The sequence below is a fragment of the Anguilla rostrata genome, chromosome 10, assembly GCF_018555375.3.
Source record: "Anguilla rostrata isolate EN2019 chromosome 10, ASM1855537v3, whole genome shotgun sequence".
NCBI classification, from domain to species: domain Eukaryota; kingdom Metazoa; phylum Chordata; class Actinopteri; order Anguilliformes; family Anguillidae; genus Anguilla; species Anguilla rostrata.
Genome location: NC_057942.1, coordinates 36,962,641 through 36,982,650, shown reverse-complemented (window position 1 = coordinate 36,982,650; position 20,010 = coordinate 36,962,641). Strand labels below are relative to the sequence as shown.

Here is a 20,010-nt window from a genome sequence, read left to right as displayed (position 1 = left end):
TGCCCCTCGTTTTCTGCTTCCCTCGCGCTTCTGTCTTAGCTGACGCCGTTTTGAACAGTTTTAAAGTTGCGGGAAACTTTTTGTTTCCCGTTTCCTGTTTTTTTCCCCCCTGTTTCCTGTTGTTGTCAGCAGCCAATGAAAGGAGCCGTGAGAATCTGTAGCGAAATAGCAGTATATATAGCAGTAGATATAGCAGTAGCTAGCTATATAGAGTGAGACACTCCCTTTCGTTCTGTAAGGTTTTCTAATTTAGTTGTTGGGAGCTCCTTATTTGGTAAGCTGTATGGAGATTCTTTTTTGAAACAGACTCTTTTATTTGACTGACATTTAAGCCATTAAACTCTTGCCAGTTTCATGCTGCTTGAATTCATTACTCAACGTCAAGGACTGTGTGGCTGTTGGAGTCTATAACGACCTAAGGTTGAGAGTTAGAGTGACTGTGTGGTGTGTTAGGGTGTCATGTGACACAGTCAGTCCAATGGTGCAGGTTGTCTATCTTCTTTACTGTACAGGAACACTATTTTCTCACTGGTTTGTACGTATGTTATTGGTTATTGGGTTTTACAAATGTATTCCAGGGAACATTTTGGTTGGACATACCAAATGCACAAGTGCTGTTCTGTAGTTAATGAAGTAAGGCTGGGCGGTCTGTGCCTTTTAAAGATGGCTGCTGTGGCTTTCCCAGGTGCAGCCGTGTTGAGTTTGATTGCCCAGCACTTCCTTGGCGGACTCATCACCACCCTCACCTTCTCTACCATGATGCACTGCACACAGAGAGCCGAGGAGAGAATGCAGGTAAGAGCCACGCCCTCACGCCTGTCCATCATTCGCACAACCAATCACACTGCACACAGAGAGCCCAGGAGAAAATGCAGGTAAAAGCCACGCCCTCACACCTGTCCATCACCCGCACAACCGATCACACTGCATGCAGAGATGTTCTGGCAATATTTCCTACACACCTCAAAGCTGTTCACTTTCTTCATCGCAGTTTCAGTGTTGAGACTCACTGGCCTGTGCACTTGAACAGTGCGGATTATAGTGAGAGGGGACTTTAAGACTTCACAGACCAGCCACAGCAGGAGACTGGAGTTATGTAACCCGTCATAACTCATAACAGAGGCTTCATGCTGAGAGCCAAACAGTTACTCTGTCCTATAGAGTGCCTGTAATTGGCCCTTCTTAAAAAATAAATGTAGTTGTTGAATAAGTTCAGCCCCTCCCCCGGTATCACCGCAGAGAGAATCAGCCGGGTCTGTGATGGGCCATTCCGGAAGCCCCCTGTGAGATTTCAATTTTCCTTTTTTCTTTTCTTTTTTGTACATAACTGCTGTTGTCCTGTTTGAAATAGGCCACTTTCGCCTCCCGGTGATCATTCGGGAAGTTTCTGTCATCAGTCAGCTATGAAGGTGATGAAGAGGTATCACGGCGGGGTGGGGGGGGGGGGGGGGGCGGCTTATCAGTGCATCTGGGCCTGTGTGTAATTTTAGGGAAAATAAAGGTTTTTATCATTTAATGATGACAGTAATAATAATAACAAAATATGAGTGCGGCCCGCAGGTTAATATGAAATTTCTCGTGACGCATATAGCTCCTGCTTTGTCCCGGGGAGCTCTGAAAGGGGGTGTCGGGTGGCGGTAACGCGACACTCTGACTGCATGTGAAAACCCAGGGGAGCGATACCGAATACCTTAAGCCGGTTTGTCGCGATAATGGCGCTTCTCGTCGGTTCCGTGTCTCCGCGAAACGGCCTGGTAGACCTCCCCAGCCCCGAACCGCGCTCGCCGATATCGCCGTTCGCCGTGAGCGCGATATTTGGGTCGTGTTGCTCGACGTGAAAAAGAAGCGCGTTCGGTCTTCGCTAATCACACCGTTAGCATCAGTGGCTCGGTGTGTAGCCTTTTACGCTTTAATGAAACTAAACTCCGGCAACTTTTTGCAAGTTTCTTCTTTCTTCCTTTGCTTCCTCCTTTCCTTCCTTTTCATCTCCTTCTTTTGCTCCTTTGCAGGCCTGAGTTTCTTTAGCCTTTTTTGTTTTTTTCTTTGGTTTATTACTTCCTGTTTTATTGTCTTAGCTACAATAGCCTGACCCGCAGCTTGTCTCTTCTTAAGGTTGTTTACTACTCTTGAACATGTGAGGTTGACTTGTCTTGTTTTCATTTACTGTTAAAACATTTCATAAAAATGTGAAAAGCCATCCTCCTTTACCGAAATGCCCGCCTGCCTAATTGTGATCCCAGTGAGACAGTTGATTAATGGTTGATTAATTAATTGGGGAGGAGCCACTGGCATTTTGGTCTTCCCCTCCACTCTGCCATGTATCCAGGTGTTTCACTGGTTAAGGGTAAACATTAATAGCTGTCTGTCTGTCATCCCGTCTCCAGGCAACGCACTACAGTTTCCTGGCAACCCTGGAGGTGTTGGGGAAGCTGTGCTTTAGCGTCCTGGCTGGGTGGGTGGTGGACTGGGCGGGGTTCCAGGCCAGCTTCCTCCTCTTCCTCTTCCTCTCTGCCGCCGCCACGCTGCACGTCTGGAACGCGGCGGAAATCGGGGGCCAGAGGAAGTAGTTATGCTTGTGCGCACGTGCGCACGTTTGCGTGTGCGTACGTCACCGTGTGTATGTGGGTCTGCCTGTGAATGACTTATACAAAATCAAGACATTCCTGACTTCGCAAGAAATGAGGTCCATTCACTACCTTGTTTAACTGTGTGCTTGAGTGCATTTCAAAACGAGTGCATTTGTGTGTATTCGTGTGTGTGTGTGTGTGTGTACGTGCACTCAAACAATGGGACATGTTCTCCAGTGATTCTCAGGGGCATTGCCACCATGTGACTTGTCGAGCGGGGGGGGGTGAGTTCAATATTTATTGGGGGGCACTCTCCCGAACTCATTCTGGGGCCCACCATTAACCTATGGAAGTTTTGGGGCCCACTGAATGTGGATTTTACAGATTTTTTTACAGTTATATGTGCTGTACAGAATCAGTAAAATCACTGCAGATTTTAATGAGTGTTTGTGAGGGGCTGTCTCTGGACTGACTGGCTACACAGTTAGCGATGAGATCTGAGTGTGATGGAATGGGAGAAACACACACAGAAACGCACTCACGGATGGACAGACGTGGGAGGAGAAGGCTGAAGGTAGCGAAGTTGAAAACCTCTCGCTCTCAAGTTCTGTGCGCCTGTGTTATGTCACCGAAGCGATGCCCCTTTCCCAGCATGCTCTGCAGCTGACCTTGGGGCGTGGCATGGCGCTCTGCAGCGACGGCGATGGGAAGACCACAGAGCGTCATGTGAAACACTGCTATGGCTGGTCTCGCACAAAATAAGCCAATCACAATCCCATGATGTTTCATGGGTTTTAATTTATTTCATTTTTTTGGTCTGTTCTATGAATGGTATACTTAATGTTTTTACCGTGACCAATAAAGAAATCTGAAATAAAATGAACTGTAATGTGTATTCCTTGGCATTCATCCTCCACTTTGTCTCAAAATTGCTAGTGTTTCTTGTCATCACCAACAGATCACTAGAAGTAAAATTTTTGAAATTGTGTTTTTTAGAGTAAAAACTACATTTATCATTCAGCAGACATTCTTATCCAGACTAACACTTGTTAATTTATTAAAAAACAAATGATAACTTTTTTTAAAACTACACAGTGCATTATTTTCAGTATTTTTCCGGCTGTATTTTCACTAAGGTAATTCAGCCCGAGTTCTGTTTGCTGTAAGCAATGGCGACAGTGCCCCATCTGGATTTGACCCTGCAGCCTCGCAGCGAAAAGGCCAGTCCCCTAACCGCTGTTTTTACTGCGCTGTGGCCCTGCCGCAGACCCGGCTCGAACCCGCTCCGCCCCTGCGCCTAACCTGTGTGGCCGCTTGAACGTGCTCAGGGAAAAAGAGCAATATCACAATACACCTGACCCCGTCAATGGCTCTAACGTGTCTGACAAGCAGTTTAGAGGGGATTAGCCCGCCTCACAATAGAGCCCCACTTTGCCTCCTCTCTCCGGCTGCTTTATGCCCTGTGTTAGCCGACGGAGGCTTTTCAGCGGGGCGTGCGAGCGCCGCTGCCGCCGGACAAAGGGGGCAGGACGCCGTCGGGAGGGTGCGGGAACGCCCCGATGGAGCCAGGCGGGGAGGGGAGGGGAGGGGAAGGGAAGGGAAGGGGGGTCCCGGCAGTGGAGCTTGAGCGTAAAGTCCCGGGTTTTAAATGCTGAACGTGCACGCTGTGGAGACCCCGCTGGCTGAGTGACGGGGCGTTCGGGAGCACCACAGGATCAGACGACGCGGGCGGCGGGGTTAAAGAGGGGGCGGGGTTACCCCCGTGCGTTCCCCCACTTCCTGTGGCCTCTGCTTTATGTTACCTATCGGGGCCTGCCCCAGTTGTACTGTTAACATGGAAATATAAAATGATCATTTATAGATCACTATAAACTATTCTATTCTAAATATCAAATTTCTCAGGCCAGCCCTTGTTTTTAGGTAGGGGGTCTGATCTTATTTTTTTTAAAAACATGCCTCCTGTGAATTTCACATTTTGGTGTGTGTTACATAACAGTAGTTCCTTTTGTTAATACTTGTGTTATTAACTTCAGTACATGGACTGTTCCTCCTCGTGGTGTTTTTGTCGATTTGCAATCGTTAGCCTTCCAACATTTCCGGGAAACAAGTTGGCTTTTCCGAGTAATCGCTGGACACTTGGGGGTTTGGGTGGGGGGGGTCGGGTTGTTGACAAAAAAAGGAAAAAGTACAAGGATGAGAAGAAGGAGAGGACCTGCACACGGCCCTAACGTGCTGACGGAGAAGAGGCGTGCTGCTGGTTGCCATGGCTTCGCGGAAGCGCAGCGCTCGAGCGGGGTCTTCAGGAGTCGCCGGCGGCGACGGAGTCTGTGCCTCGCTCACCCGCCCGCTCTTTGGGTGCGTTGTTACCCACAGCTTCGCTCGATGGCGGTAAAAGCTGACTGCCTCTCCCGTGATTTCCTCTGATGTACACTGAGTCTCTACCGTGCGTGGAGATATCGAAAGCCTAAACAAGAGAAGAAGAAAAGCCTATGAGACCTGAACATTCTGGAACATTCTGGAAACTACACACTTTCAGGCTTATGACCTTCTCAGAAATGGGTCTCGAGTCAGGGTTTTGTAGTAGCGTGAAGGCCCCAGCGATGGTTTTCCCATGAGAGAGAGGAGGTCCGGGGTGAGTCAGGTGGTTTTTTAAAAATGTCTTTGTTTATGCACGGTTTTGGGTGGACATGCTAAAGCATGTGGCTCTCCCTGCAGTCAGTTTTCGCCATTGTTCATAAAGAAAATGACGAGGGAAACAAGCTGAAATGGAGTTTGTTTCAGCCCTGTGGGTGGAGTGTGGTGCTTCCATATCCCAGAGCAACGCAGTAATGTCTGCATCGCGTAGAGGGATTCGCTGGATAAGTCACAACAGCGGCGTCCAACGGGCATCATGGGAAATTGAGCCTGATCATCAACAGGTGCTCGATTGAGACTCTGCCAAGGTTAGTACATTAATCTTGGAGTCACGAGACAGACAACAATAAGGCTCAATCTCTCCCTCTGTCTTACACACACACACACACATACACACTCACACAAGCACTCTCTCTCCCACTCAAACACACGCACACACACACACACACATACACACTTACACAAGCACTCTCTCACACTCAAACAAACACTCACACTAGTACTCTTTATCTCTGTCTCTCTCACACACACCCACACACACACACACACACACACACACACACACACTCCCCTTACAAGCTCCCGTCCAATCGATACGCAAATTTTAAAAAGGCAGAAAAGGTCTGCCTTATTTTTTTGGCCACATCTTGTAGCGCCATTCGGTTTCAGCATCGGAGGGGCGAAGTAAAAAAAAACAAACAAAAACAAAAACGGCGGAGGTTCGCGACACGTTTGAATCTCGGCGGACAAAAGCGGTTTTGTGGCGGCCGGGGGGGTTTGGGGGGGGGGGGGGGGGTTAGGAGGGAGGTGTGGATTTAGCGCCCCTGCTTTTGTCCGGCGGGCTCCGCGGAAAGGCCTCGCCGGGGCGTCGTCTTTCGGCGAAACCCGAGCCGCAGGTGCGCGGTGACCGGCGGACACGGGCGTTGGGTGACGGCCGCCCCCGCTCCCCCGCCTCCCCCGTATTTACCGCATTGTTTGTTGGCGGAATGAGACACACAGGCCCATCTCCAGATCAGATCTGTTTTCAAACTCCTGCATTTCTCTCGCATTATTCTCGTCGTCTTTGTTTTGTTTGTTCTTCTTTGTTTAGTTTTTTTTTTTTGTATAACTTTTCGGGGTAGATATCCTTCCTGATACAACAGAAAAAAACCTTTTTGCGCAGAGTGTTAAATGGCTTTGTGTCAGGGTTTTTGCGCAAGAAAAAATGTTCAGATAATATTGTTGAAATAACTTTTTTTCTCATTTTTATTTATTAAAACATATTTCTCTCTGTGAGCTTTTTTTGTCATAAGTGTTACTACTAAAATATATATATATTTTTTTTAATAGATTTTTTTTTTTTTCCACCGTGAAATAATTTTATGAATTTCAGTTGCAATGCCACAGATTGTTTATCAAGTAATGCCAACTGTGGGCATGGTGACTGGCAATAGACTTTTCTTTATGAATTATGAGCCACAGGACTATTGAGGAATGAGCCCAGCGGTTTATCTGCCTGTCCCTGGTGGTCAGAACTGGAAGTATTTAAGAAATTCCTGCTTTATATTTATCCAAATTAAACTTCTCCCCTTTCCCCTCCCCATCCCTCCACCTGCTCTTCCTCCCACTGCACAGTTGCCCCATCGTTCCAGAGTAGGGCTGTCCAACCCTGTTCCTGGAGATCTACCATACTGTAGATTTTCACTTCAACCATAATTTGGCATACCTGATTCTAAGAATTAAGAGCTCAAATATATCTCTTGCTGTTGAATGAGGTGTGCTTTTTTAGGGTTGGACTGAAAACCTACAGGACGGTAGATCTCCAGGAACAGGGTTGGGCCGCCCTGATTTTGACAATTTATGCATTCCATTTATGAGCTCCTTTTAATAAGATGACCAAAATAAATGTAGTCTCTTTTTTAATGGTTACCTAAAGAAAAAGAGTGTGGGAAAACACGCGTTTCCTTCCGAGTCTACATTAACAACAAGCGACTGCATAAAAGGCAAAGAAGGAGGCACAGGTGGGCCAGAGGTTAAGCGAGGCCTGCAGGTGTGCTGGGGCCTCACAGTCTTTGTGATAACTGGGTCTCCTGCAGGTGTGAGGCTCGGTCTCCAGGTGTTAGCTCCACACGACGTGGCTTTCTACAGGTAGCGCTTCTCCTCACCTGTCTCAGGTGACTCTGTGCAGGGCCACGCCTTCCTGGATAGAGTAGACTCTCAGGAACTGACCTACGACTGCAGAGTGGCGCGTACCTATAATTAGAAACTTTTATCTATGCACCGCTGCAGCACAGTCCGCTTGCATTGTGGGACACCAGGCAGTGGAATTTATTTTGTATCTGAAACATAAACTCTTATAAAGTACTCATTAATGGAGGTCATTTGTGGCATTTTCATTTGATCTCGCCCTTTAAAAATATCTTTTTGCAGAGGCAATTTGAACCTCGGTCTGCCTTCCTTTCTAAATCTGATTTTTGATCATTTTAGAGAATAACAACAAAAAACAGAACAAACATTCACCACGGTTATCCGCATGGTAGAAATCCTTTAACTTATTTGCATAAAATGCATAAGTGTGAATGCAGGTGTCGCATTGTGATGCACATAACAAAGGGTGGCCTCGATCATTGCTTCTTTAGAAGATGTTTTATAAAATAAAACCAGCCGGGGTTCCTTGGGAAAAGCCGTTTTCTTAGTATTTGGTTTCTCATTAACTAAGAAATCGAGTAACGCAATACCAGGCTTACATCATGTGCTTCCTCTGTCCTGTCATTTTCCCAGTGTTGATGGATTGCGCAAAACAAGAAATGTATGAAGTCAAGTGTGCTTTCTCCCAACCAAAACAATGAAAATAACACGGCCGGAAAGGAAGTGTTTTTGTCTTGTTTTTCTCCTTCGTATTTCGACGCAAACGGGAAAAAATGCAATCCCTTGGTGATTCAATGGCCGCCTGAGAGATGGGAGACCATATTTTTCGATAAAAATGTTGTTGTTTTTTACACTTTATTTCTTTGGCAGGCATAAGGATTGTGCCTTTTGGAACAGGGTTGCCAAATGCTCTTCTCCGTGGCCACCTGAAACCGTGACGACAATACAACAAAACAACAGTTATGCTCCATTCCAAACCATGAATATCACTTTCATATGAGGCATTCATAACTTTCTGTAAATCATAAACTGCAGCAACCAGTCAGGTTGCCGTGGTGTTTCCATGATGTAACAATGACAAATGGTGTGCCTGCCAATCATAAAATGCTTAGACTTGTTTTCCAGGCCCCCTCCTAAAATGGGTGCCTTTTCCAAAATTGGTAGCTATAGAGGGAAAAACATGCATTTTACAGCTATTAGGGCCTGTCTGTGACTGTGCCTGAGGTTATGATATTCCTGGTGTTTGGCTGGCGTTAATAATTACAAATGACAAGATCAGTGATCGCCATCTTTAATTACATCTCTGGAAATACAATGTCTGAGTCTGGGTTCTCTGGGTTCAAGGATCTCCATATCTCCCTGTGGTCTTGGCAGAAGCTATCTAAAAACAGCTTGAAGAAATAGATGAAGCCCATTTCAGCATCATCTCTCTCTCTATGATGGACTATAAAAAACTAAAAACAAAAGAAAAAAATAATTAATTTGTATAGATTTGATTGGTTGTGGCTCCAATGTAATACTGAGAGCCAAACCTTATTCTGCACAAGCAGGAATAAAGGGATAATACAGTTAATACAAAAACATGGGAAACACTTTGTGTTTTTTGACTTTGAAGAAGACATTGTAGATGTTGAAACCTACCCTAGATGTCCTACCCTGTTCATTAAAACAGTGTTTTTTTGCCCTGAGCAAAGTGTACTTCAGTGTTCCTTATTTCGAACCAGTCCTCGTGAAGCGTTGGGCATCTTCTATATGGAAAACCCTTTGCTTTGGTCTCCTGTGTCGTATAGACACATGCATTTAAGAGCATTACGGATTTATGACTAATATGTACATTGTTTAGCCTCTGATAGCAACAAAGGGGGATTTGCTAAATTGTCAGCAAGGTTTAGGCCGGGGGGTCAGAGTTTAGGTTGGATCCAGGGTTAAGGGTGCCCCCCTGATCCCCAATAATCTGTCTGAGAGCTTTCTTTATCCCCAATAAGAACTCAATAAACCAGTCACCAGAAAACATGATTTTCTTGTAATATGAATGATGAACAAATATTTTATTAATGTGTCATGTATTAATTTACATGTTAGCTGGTAAGACACACCTGTTGTTTTCATATTTAATGGATTGGCATTCATTTGTTTTGGGGGCCGAGGGGAGACAGTAAAGAGCCATTGTACTGCATATTTCTGTGCAAAATGTGAATATAAGTGTTTAAAATCATTAACAATAGAGGGGGAAAAAAACATTGTTTGATGGTGCTGAGGATGTTGATGGGGATGGTGATGATGTTTGTGATGATAGTGGCGATGATTATGACAATATTCACGGGCACGGTGATGGCGATGACTACGGCTAGCCTCCAGGCGAATTTGGCGGACCGGTAGGGGAGCGGTGGCTCAAAGTGAAGTGTGAGGACGTCAGAGTCCATCCATGCGGACTGCTGACTGGAGGGGAAGTGACAAGCTGCTGGGTCATAGTCTGAGTCAGTGCTCCCAGGAGTCCGGCCTGGCGACACCTCTTCATCTATCTCTTTCTCTTTCTCTCTCACATCTACCTTTTTCCTTTTTCCCCGCTTTTCCTATACCATCTCCACAAGATGCTACCGGTCTGGCCACTCTTAGGCCTGGATTCAATTAACATTTTTGCTTGTCTGCAATTTACAATTTAAAACCAACTACTCGATCAGAAGGCGCTATCCCTCCTAATCTTTCTGAATATTAAAATTAATTCAGATGAGGTCTCTTTCTGAAAGCAGGGTAAAATAATAAAAAAAAGTTGTGTGATGTGTAAGATCAGCATTTGGCCTTCACTTCAGCTTGCAAAAAGTTTTTATTTCTTCCTGAGAATTTAGATTGACGTGTTCATTTTGGCAATTGCCGCGTGAAACGTTAGCGTTTTAGTGTGCGGGAATTTTGACTGAAGGTTCGCGTTCTGAAGGAATCGAGGCCCGAAGGTTCCGTCTCCCGCACGCCTGGCGAACGCGCCCCTTTATCACGCGCGTAGCTTCCCGCCGCGGCGCTCATCTGTATTCGCGCTCGCGCTCGGCGGGATTAAGAGGGAACGCTCTGCTTAATCTCTCTGGCCTCAGCGGTCGGCGCACCGGAATACCGAGCGGCGCGCTTCATTCGAGTCCCGTATCGATCAGATTTCAACCTCAAAAGAGTTTTTTTTTTTAAGGTCGCTGATCTTGAGATCAGCGCACGGCGAAGCGATCAAAGTGTCAGTATCTGGCTTTCTTTCTTTCCAGGGGATGACGTTAGAGGTCTCTTCTACCTCTGCTTGGGAGCGTCTTGGCAGTGACTATCTGACAGAGCGAAGACTAACATTATTAGCCATTGCGCTAATATGCTAAATTAACATTTTCCCAAATACTGCTAGGATAGGTTGAATAAGAGTTGCTACTCCCTAGCATGTTTACCCCCTGGTGTGGTCAAATGCCTCTGTGCGAGTTATAAAATCTGCCCCCAATCAATGGTTTTTGAATAAATTGCTTTTGTAGTTGAACCAGTTCAGTCCTGTGGGTTTTCTTTTTTGTTTTCCGGTCGGGGAAAGGGAAAAAATTTATGTGAGTGATTCAAGTGAATTGCTGTACTGAGTGATACTGTCCTAGTACTGAAGTACCGAACCAACCTTCTTCACAAGCTTAAAACAAACAAACAAACAAAACACTGCCTTTTATTTTATAAATGTAATATTTAGGCCCCTTTAGGACATCCAAAAAATAAAAAAAATCATATAATACAGGTCTGAATGCCAAGGGAAGCCATGTTTATCGGGTTAGGCTGGGTCTTAAATTCTTTTTAAATTAGTCATTTTCTGCAGCGCGACCAGGCCCTGACCACCGCTAGCACATGAGTAATGTCAGCCCACGCATTTGGGTCTACAAGAATTCAGGGCCGGCACACGCTGGCTAATCTGTGGGCTGCCTATCTGCGGACCGCTGCGTTTATATAAATATCGCTATTGTATCTGCGGGAGGAAATCCAGGCCGTTTATTACCGCGTATGAATAATACATGTTAGAAAAGAAAATTTCATATTTCCTCATCATTTATTATTTAATGTTTCTCGGGGAATTAGACATGTTTAATTAAGTGCGCTGGTAAAGCCGTAACCTAAGTGGTGAATATATATACACAAATACAAAATGTATAATACAGGAAATATTATATATATATACACACACACACACACACACACATATACATGGACACACACACAAGTAAAGACATCGGCACTCTCGAGGAAACGGCTTCACACCGTGAGGACTCTGGTGTGTGCACGGAGTTCAGTTTCACTACCCGCTCTCTATATCCAACTAAGAAAGACCACGAGAGGAGGAGAGAGGTGTGGAATTTCCTTTGATGGCCAAACCAGGCGGAAACTTCAAGGTTGATTTTTTTTAATAACGTACATGTGATGTAGCGCAATTAGCAATTCAAAACCCTGCCCATATTTTATTTTATTTTTTTTTAGAAAAACAACAGCCCCATAATCAAAAGAAAATAAGGGTGTGTTTGTGTGTGGAGGAAGCTGTATTGGGCTGTAGGGTGAGGGAAGGAGACAGCGCTTGACATTGATGCAGATTATTCCAGGAAAAACAGCGGTAAGCCCTATCAATTCTGGTCTGGGATGTAATTAGATTTTTCGTCCAGTGTTTGACGAGGAGTCGGCGGAGAGCGCGGGTTATTGATAATTGCTTTTTTAGGGGTGTCGGGGAAAGTCACGGGCGCTGTTTGATTTGCTAATTCCTGGCAAAGTCGAAAGGTGAAAATATGGCGGGGCCTCGTCGAAAATAGCCGGATGCCCCCCACAGCAACCCCCCACCCACCAGTGTGGGGGCTAATAAATTCATACAGCGTTTCAGCTGAGAAGGGCTCAAGGAATTACAGGAATATGTATTCATAGCTGTAAATAAGCATCAGATATGTCATGCTTTCATAGTTAATATTCATTGCCACTAACTCATATAGATACTGGCACTGAACAAAACATGGGGACAATATCACTGGCACTGAGGGGCACTACAGAGCTCATGGGACCTCCCTAGGACTCTGGGACCCCAAAAACAGATTGACTGAGTGGACGTGTGCCAGGGTTTGGTTTGGAGTGTGTTGGACATCAATCTCAGTACGGACAGACACATGAAATATTTCCAACCAAGCTAATTTTCAACAGTTTGATTTGTATCTGCCTCCTTCCTTTATTTCAGAGCGTCTGTTCCTGTCCTAATCGCATGCAGTGAAGGAGTCCGCTGATGCACTTCCTGTTCTTACCTGTGAAGTCCGGCCCTATAGATCAGGTAAAGGATGGCTTTAATGTCCACTGTACTCCCAGTGAGTGCTGTTGTGTAACCGTGGACTTGCTAGTCTGACTGTTTAACCCTTTCCAGCTGCAATAAGTGTTCAAAAAAATGCTTGCGTGCCCGCCACTATCGATGAGGCAGTTTGTGACGGCCGTTTGTGGGAAAACCTCTCAGCATGACCGCGCCGCCAAGAAATTTCTGATATTAGAAGTAAAACGATTGCTGGGGCCATGAATAATTCCACATTGATTTCCTGGCAAAGGGAAAATATTGAATTTCATCTCCGGGATAAATAACCAGGGGTTAGACAGAGTTTATTCAGGGGTCTCCTGTTGGAAAAAAGGTTTTTCCTGAAGTGCCACAACCTTCATGAATTAATCAATGGATCATTTTCTTATAACTGGTTGTTAATTGCCTGGTACGTGGAGTATTTCTGTAAATAATGAATACATTAAAAATGATAATTGTCCTTTACATCTCAATAGCAGGAAGATAAGAGTGAACTAATGCTAACATTGGAATGTAAAAGTATGATAGCTCAAAGATCAGTCAGTTGAGAAGAATAAAAATAGTTTTTTGTGTATTTGGCAGTATGTCTAACAATTACTATAAGACATAATTTCAGTAAGTTAAAGATTATTTCATCATTTTTGCCTGTGAGGATTGAGATGTTCAACATAAAAACCCCTCAGATTTCTCTATTTTTTTTCAATATTTCCAGCTTATGTTAAAATTGTAAAGCCGGTTTTTATCCCTTCGAATTCTGAAAGTGCTATGAGAAATGCATTTTTGCTTCACTGCTGCCAACGTAATGCTGAAAAACACTAAATATGACATAAAATGTTTATATATTAAAACAGAAACCATTTGAATTGACTGCGTATGAGGAATCAAGAACAACCTCTTTTTTTTAGCTGCTTTTGCGTTCCCTAATTAGTTACTTGTGCAGCTGAGTGGTTTTACCGATGTGTGTCACTCTGCTTTGAGCATCGACTCGCATAAATCACGGGCTGAATTGCTTTAAAAAAGGAGACATTGGCTTAAAAGATCATGGCATTAGTTGTTTGGTGGTGTGGACAGCTGGACAAGTGATCTCTAATCTGTCTAAATAGTTTCTGCCTAAATGGGAGTGCGGGGTGATCCGGGTGGTAGTGTGTGTGTGTGCGTGGGTGTGTGTGTGTATGTGTGTGTGAGCGAGCATGTGGGTGTGTGTGTGTTTGTGTGAGCATGTGGGTGTGTGTGTGCGTTCGAATGTGTGTGCATGTGTGTGAATGGGTGTGCATGAGTGTGTGTGTGTGAATGTGTGTGTGCGTGTGTGTGTACACGCATGTGTGTGTGTGTGTGTTTGTGTGTGCGTGTGCGTGTGTGTGTGTGTGTGTGTCTGAATGTGTGTGTGTGTGTGCGTGCATCTACACATGTGCATGTGTGTGTGTGTCTGAATGTGTGTGTGTGTGTGTGTGTGTGTGTGTGTCTGAATGTGTGTGTGTGTGCATGTGTGTGTGTGTGTGTGTGCGTGCATCTACACGTGCGTGCGTGTGTGTGTGTGTCTGAGTGTGTGTGTGTGAGTGTATGTGTGTGTGTGTCTGAATGTGTGTGTGTGTGTGTGTGTGTGTGTGTGTGTGTGTCTGAATGTGTGTGTGTGTGTGTGTGTGTGTGTCTGAGTGTGTGTGTGTGTGTGTGTGTGTGTGCGGGCGTGCATGCCCGTGAGTGAGCTGGGCTGTCTCTGCTTGTCAGTACGTTGTGACAGTGGCGGCGCATTAAATCAATGCTCCTAATGAAGGGGGCTCTGTTTTTGCCCCTGTGCCCCTGCTGTCAGCCCGGCTAAACAAACCCGATTGGACAGGGGCCCTGCCACTGAGGGCAGAGCTCTTTAATTGCAGTAATCGCAGACCAGCACTTTACAGGCGAATCCTAACAAACGGCGCGGGCCTCCGGTGTTCACGCAGGCAGAGAGGCGGTTACGGAGCGGTTTATCGTTTGATATCAGGCTCAGGTGGGCCCGAGCTGGGTTTCCCTCCCTGAGGGTAGTCTGTCAGACGCGGCGAGGACGCTTCGAGAGCGTTCGGATCACTGTCCAATCACATCAAGTCGTTGCTTGTATAAATTCACGTCGAGAGACCTGCTTGAATGTATTAGAGGAATAAAACACTGTAATACAATACATCTTATAATTGTAGTTTAGGATGTCCACAAGGCATGGTTTTTCTGTGGGCATAAAACACATGCAGAGAGACACACCGGCATTCCACTGAAACAAGATACGTCTTCAGTAAGCTAAGGAAGCCTAGTCCCTATGAATCCTGTTCTCACTGTAGTGGGTTATAATGTGTCCTTATATCTCATACTAATTTGAGCCGGTTGGAAATGCTTTGGTTTTGATTGGTTTTGATAGGCAGCGTGCTCCTCCTGGTACTGCGGAGTGTAAAGAAAAGGTGGCGTGACACACAAACTTCACAGGAAGGGGACGTGCTTGCCTGCACTGGCCTGAGCTGGCGGGGGTACTGTGAAGAGAAGTGCTAACAGACATTGACTGCGCATTGCAGATAGTGACTGCGATCTGGCGAACCTGATTCAGAACTTACATACGGACGCTTTTAAGATGCAGAGGCCCCCACTGCTTCAGTGTGCGGTTTTAAACGGCCTGACTCTGTGAGCGGGCGGTCATGTGATCGCACGCGGTCCTGCGGCGTGCTGTGGAACTCATCGATCACATTATCAATCACCCCCCCCCCCCATTAAAAACGAGCGGTGAGCGCGATCACCCTGCGGTTAAAAGCCAGGCAACGGCTGCCGCGCGCTAATTGAAATTCTGAAAACAAAGTTTACCGATGCGCAGAACCGCGGTCGTCCGGTTCGAGTAATCGAGGTCTTCTACACCGCTGGTCAATCTGACCCGCGCTTCAGTAAAGCAGCAGATGACACTGCGTCCTTATGTAAAGCAGCAGATGACACTGCATCCTTATGTAAAGCAGCAGATGACACTGCATCCTTATGGAACAGCGTAAACACGACATCATCAGTCAACTTGTCAAACCACAATGCATGAAGCCGTAATCTAGAAGGTTCTAAACTCCATGACAAGTCCCTTTTTTTCTTTTTTTAAAATGTGCTCTGGGACAGCCTTCTGAAACACGTACCCATAAACTCCTACCTCTCTGGATTGTCCGGTGGAAGGGTTCATTCTTACTGCAAGCTTTCATTATGCCCTGAAGGACGTTTTATTTATTTTATTTTGTTTTTTTTTGTTCCCGGTACAGACGATGTCTCATCAGTAGAGAGGGGGAGATGGTAATTACTTTCTCAATCCTCTCTCCCTGTGCGCTTTACTGAGACAAAAGGTTTGGACATTCTTAAACTGAAAGTGGAGGTGCCACCCGCCCCCCCAACGCCACCCCCCCCCCCACCAAAAAAAAATAAATGCAAGGTCAATACTTATTGTTTATGGAAAACAAAAGGATAAACGTGATGTCATGTCTAGACAAAATGCAAATGAACGTAGATGGAATCTTGAAAGCAAGTGTGTGTGTGTGTCCTGACTGTATGGGAGAGGGATAGAGAGAGAGTGAGAGAGAGAGGGAGAGAGAGAGAGGGGAGGGGCAAAATCTCCGCCATGTAAAAGTTAATCTGAATTAGCTCTAATCTTCAGTTATTGGAGTGATTACCCCGTAGCTGGGGTCTCCATCTGCGGCTGTTAAGGTTTCCGTTCGCGGTCCGGTCCTGTGACCGTGGCCCGAGCGCGGTAGTGTAAGCACACAGCTGTCACGGACACTGACTGTAAGACCAGCCGCGCTTCCTCACCCCAGAGAGGATTAGAGGGAGCGGGGACGGGACAAGAGGGGAGGGGGGGATTACTAAAGACCTTTTACTGTAACACCCCCCCCATCAATCTGGAGAGAGTACCCCACTCCGAACACAACGCCCGCGTGATCGCCGGCCAGACTAGCGCTTGCATCGCTATTGTTCATATTTTGCAATAAAAAGGAAAAGTGGGAAATCCATGTGACGTGCTTGTCTGTTGTGGCATATTAGTATATGATAGAAGCAGTATATAAGCTAAATAGATTCCTACACCTACATTTGGGCACTTATTTTATGGTGAAATGTCTGTTGATATACTGTATGTTGAGGTTTGCTGATTAGAGACTATGCTGCAATGACCTGTGGCCTCTTTCAGAAATGAAACACACTGCAAAGTATATTGAAATGAAATATATTACTGTTTTTTTTTTGCAACACTCCACTGCACCACTACCGATGGGAAAATAAATATACGGTTTAAGATTTAAATAAATACATAAGTATGCGGCATCAAAGAAACGAGTTTTCCAGGGTCGTTAAGGACTTTTAAGAGCGTCGGATATGCGGGACTGAATATTATCCGCGGATTATTTCATAAATGCCTGAATAAGAAGTATTGTTTGCATGCAAACAATGCGCCGCCTTGTTAAAATATGCAAAGCTGTCATTATTCTGATTCCGTGGCTGGCGGGAGGTACGCTAGCGCCGCGCGGGTGCCGGTTAGCGACGCCGCGTTAGCCCGAGGGGTGATTGGGTGCAGGTGAGGTGAGCCGGCTGGGTAATCAGCCCCTTTTAATCGATCGTTTAAGTGCTGAGCTGGCGACGCGAACCCGGCCGACCCCGCGGCTCTCCGGGAGCGGGGACCGGGGCAAGCGACGGCCCGCCCGCTCGCTCGCGGCCTGTCAGCGGAGCTCGCGGTGACTCACAGGAAGCTGATGGCGCGGGAAGACCCGGATGTCGTTTTAAGACCGCGGTGGGCAAGGAGGGCTGAATCCATTTCTGGATTTCATGGCAACCTCTGCACTTGATTATTTCATTAGCTCAGCCATTTGAGCTGGACGAAGGATATTAAACTCTTTACCATGGTCTAATTTTAGGTCCAACCGGTGTTGGTGTACACAGCTATTTAGCTTTTGCGGTCCACACAGTGTTGGTGTACACAGCTGCTTATCTAAGTGGGCCAGGGTTTATTGGTGGAAACGAGAACCTGAATCCACACCGGTCAGCAGGAATGGAATCGCACACCTTCACTTTCTGCTTCTAAGACCTCCCTTTCTGCCCTCTCTGTGGGGACAACTCACTCGTCACAATGCTGCTGCCAACCAGGCAGGGGCGCTCTAGAGCAGGGGTGGAGAACCCTGGTCCAGGCAGCCCAATATCCATTTCTCAATTTCTCACCAACTTCTGTGCTTAATTATGCAGTTGAACGCCAAAGCCAGCTCACTGGTAGGTTACACCAGAGTAAGACGAGGATGGACAAACAGCCTTCAGCTGGTGTTCATGAAAAGACCAGTAAATGTATCTCACATTAACGTAGCTCACAGAAATGTCAGATCACATAAGTGATTGGCCTAATTGAGTAAATAAATCGGCAGGACTTGCTGAAGTTGATTCAGGCATCCGGTCATGGGATTCCCGGCACCGTTTCCTGGGCCATGGGAGATGAGCTGATCCAGGATCCGGCTTCCCTTGTCCATATCCTGACCATGTCCATTGTGAGGCCCAAGGCCAAACTGATCCCAGATCAGCTCTCCCTGCTTGGCGGTGGCTCGGGCAGCGCCGAGCCAGGCACGCACATGCACTTTCGGGCTCGTAGACGCGAGCGGGGCTAAATCTCCGGGGTCGCAACGTGACGCTGCCCCCGGTGGAGCCTGCACGCGTTGCGCCCCCGTGCCTTTCGCTGCCGACTCCCCGTCGATCGGCCTCGTTGATCGGCAGGTAATTATCGGCGAAATGAGGCTAACCCGCGCCACGTTTGCTCAATCACATGTTACGCGCGTCTCATCTTCTAAACCTGAAAGAAGTTTTTCTAACTTTCCTGACAGTGCTTTAGAGCTGAATTCGTCACAAGTAGAAGCAACACATTTACTTTGATCCCAGGAACAGAAAACAATTTGTTCAAAGGTTTGTTTCGTTTTTTTTAAATTTTATTTATTTTTTTTTTTTATGAATGAGCATAATTTGACTGTTTGGTCGTGTATTTTATTTGAAGAGTAAAGTATCACAGAGTCTTACTGTGAGTCTCAAATGACTGAAAGTTTCTTCAAAGAAACAGCTGTCAGGCTTTCTGCTCAGGTAAATCTTCTGTAGACTTTTTTTAAAAAATGGATACATGAGAGGAAAGGTAGAAACAAACTGAAAACCCACCAGGTAAACCGCTCAATCTCATTGGCTCTTCTCTGCCTTGCTGTCTTCCACCGAACCTCATTAGCTCTTTACTGTACCATCCGTTTGTACCTCCAAGTCCAGGGCCACAAAGCGAAAGTGTGTGTGTGGCTGCAAAAATGTCCTCGAGTTCGCCTTTGACCCCAGGCGTGGTCCGGGTCACGTTGACTTAAATATAATCGCACTGCGAAAATACGTTATTTTTGGACAGGAAATGCATATCGATTAGTAACAGCTCTTGCTCCTCACAAAGCTGTCATTGGGTCTGATTATTGTGAGGTCATGGCAGAAGGGTCAGCGTGGGGCAAGAACAAGGAAGCACTGTTTGATTTGAGAAAAAAGCACAAAGTATTTGCAGTTCTGCTCTTGAAGTGGCTTCCAAAATCGCACAGCGATATAATCTCTAAGAGTCATCCTCATTGGCCTGTCTCTCTGAACCATTGCTCAGTACTCAAGAGGTTGCTCGCTGTAGCACAGAGAAAGTTCACGAACCGGTTGGATGTTGATTTTTTTGTTGTTGTGATGCTACAGGCTCTCTGATCAAGTGCAGTGGAACTCAGCCCTAATGACATCATAAAGGAACCACCGGTCAACCAATCAGAAGGTGTAACTTCTCATTGAACAAGGTCGGTACTTCCTGCATAATATTGCAGATGCTATAGTCCCGCAAGATGCCTCCGCTCTTATTTTGAAAACTTGTCTTCCCACTGTTGAAGCAAAAACTTTCCAGTTTGGTTCATTGTATGAATATTCATCAAAGGCTGTAAACACAGATGAGTACTTTAGCAATGTGTGTGTTCTGTATTTGATACAGCCATGGAAACTCGTATTACCAACCTGAATCCTCTGTATTTAGGTGGTAGAGAGGATGGCAGGAACTCAAGGCTCTATGGTGACATCAGAGGTCACATTGTACAACTGACCTCTGACCTGAATGGAAACTTCCCTGTAGAGATAGCTTCCTTGAGTAACACCGTGGCTGTTTTTGTTTTCCTATTAAATGCAGCATCTAATTCAGATCTGAGAAACCAGGTGAGGTGTTATCTGTGATTTAGCTGTTCATTCAAATATGTTACAGATTTGTTTAACCTAATTCAGATCTGAGAAACCAGGTGAGGTGTTATCTGTGATTTAACTGTTCATTCAAATATGTTACAGATTTTTTTAACCTATGTGATTATTTTAAAAAATTTTGTAATG

At 45.7% G+C, this 20,010-nt stretch overlaps 1 protein-coding gene across 3 annotated transcripts in view; it reads left to right on the top strand.

Moving 5' to 3' along the window:
* The window catches only part of mfsd3 (major facilitator superfamily domain containing 3), a 33,246-nt gene extending 13,480 nt beyond the window's left edge, over window positions 1-19,766 (top strand). The window contains exons 5-8 of one of the 3 annotated variants that reach the window (XR_010323819.1): window positions 686-795; window positions 12,535-12,624; window positions 19,342-19,436; window positions 19,667-19,766. Coding sequence is in view for 2 of the 3 variants with exons in the window: in XM_064296843.1 (XP_064152913.1) it covers window positions 686-795; window positions 2,385-2,567 (293 nt within the window). In the remaining variant the exon portion in view is untranslated. Of the gene's footprint in view, window positions 1-685; window positions 796-2,384; window positions 3,447-12,534; window positions 12,956-19,341; window positions 19,437-19,666 lie in introns of those variants that run through there. The other 2 variants (XM_064296844.1, XM_064296843.1) reach the window with 2 other exon arrangements.
* The last annotated feature ends 244 nt before the right edge of the window (window positions 19,767-20,010 follow it).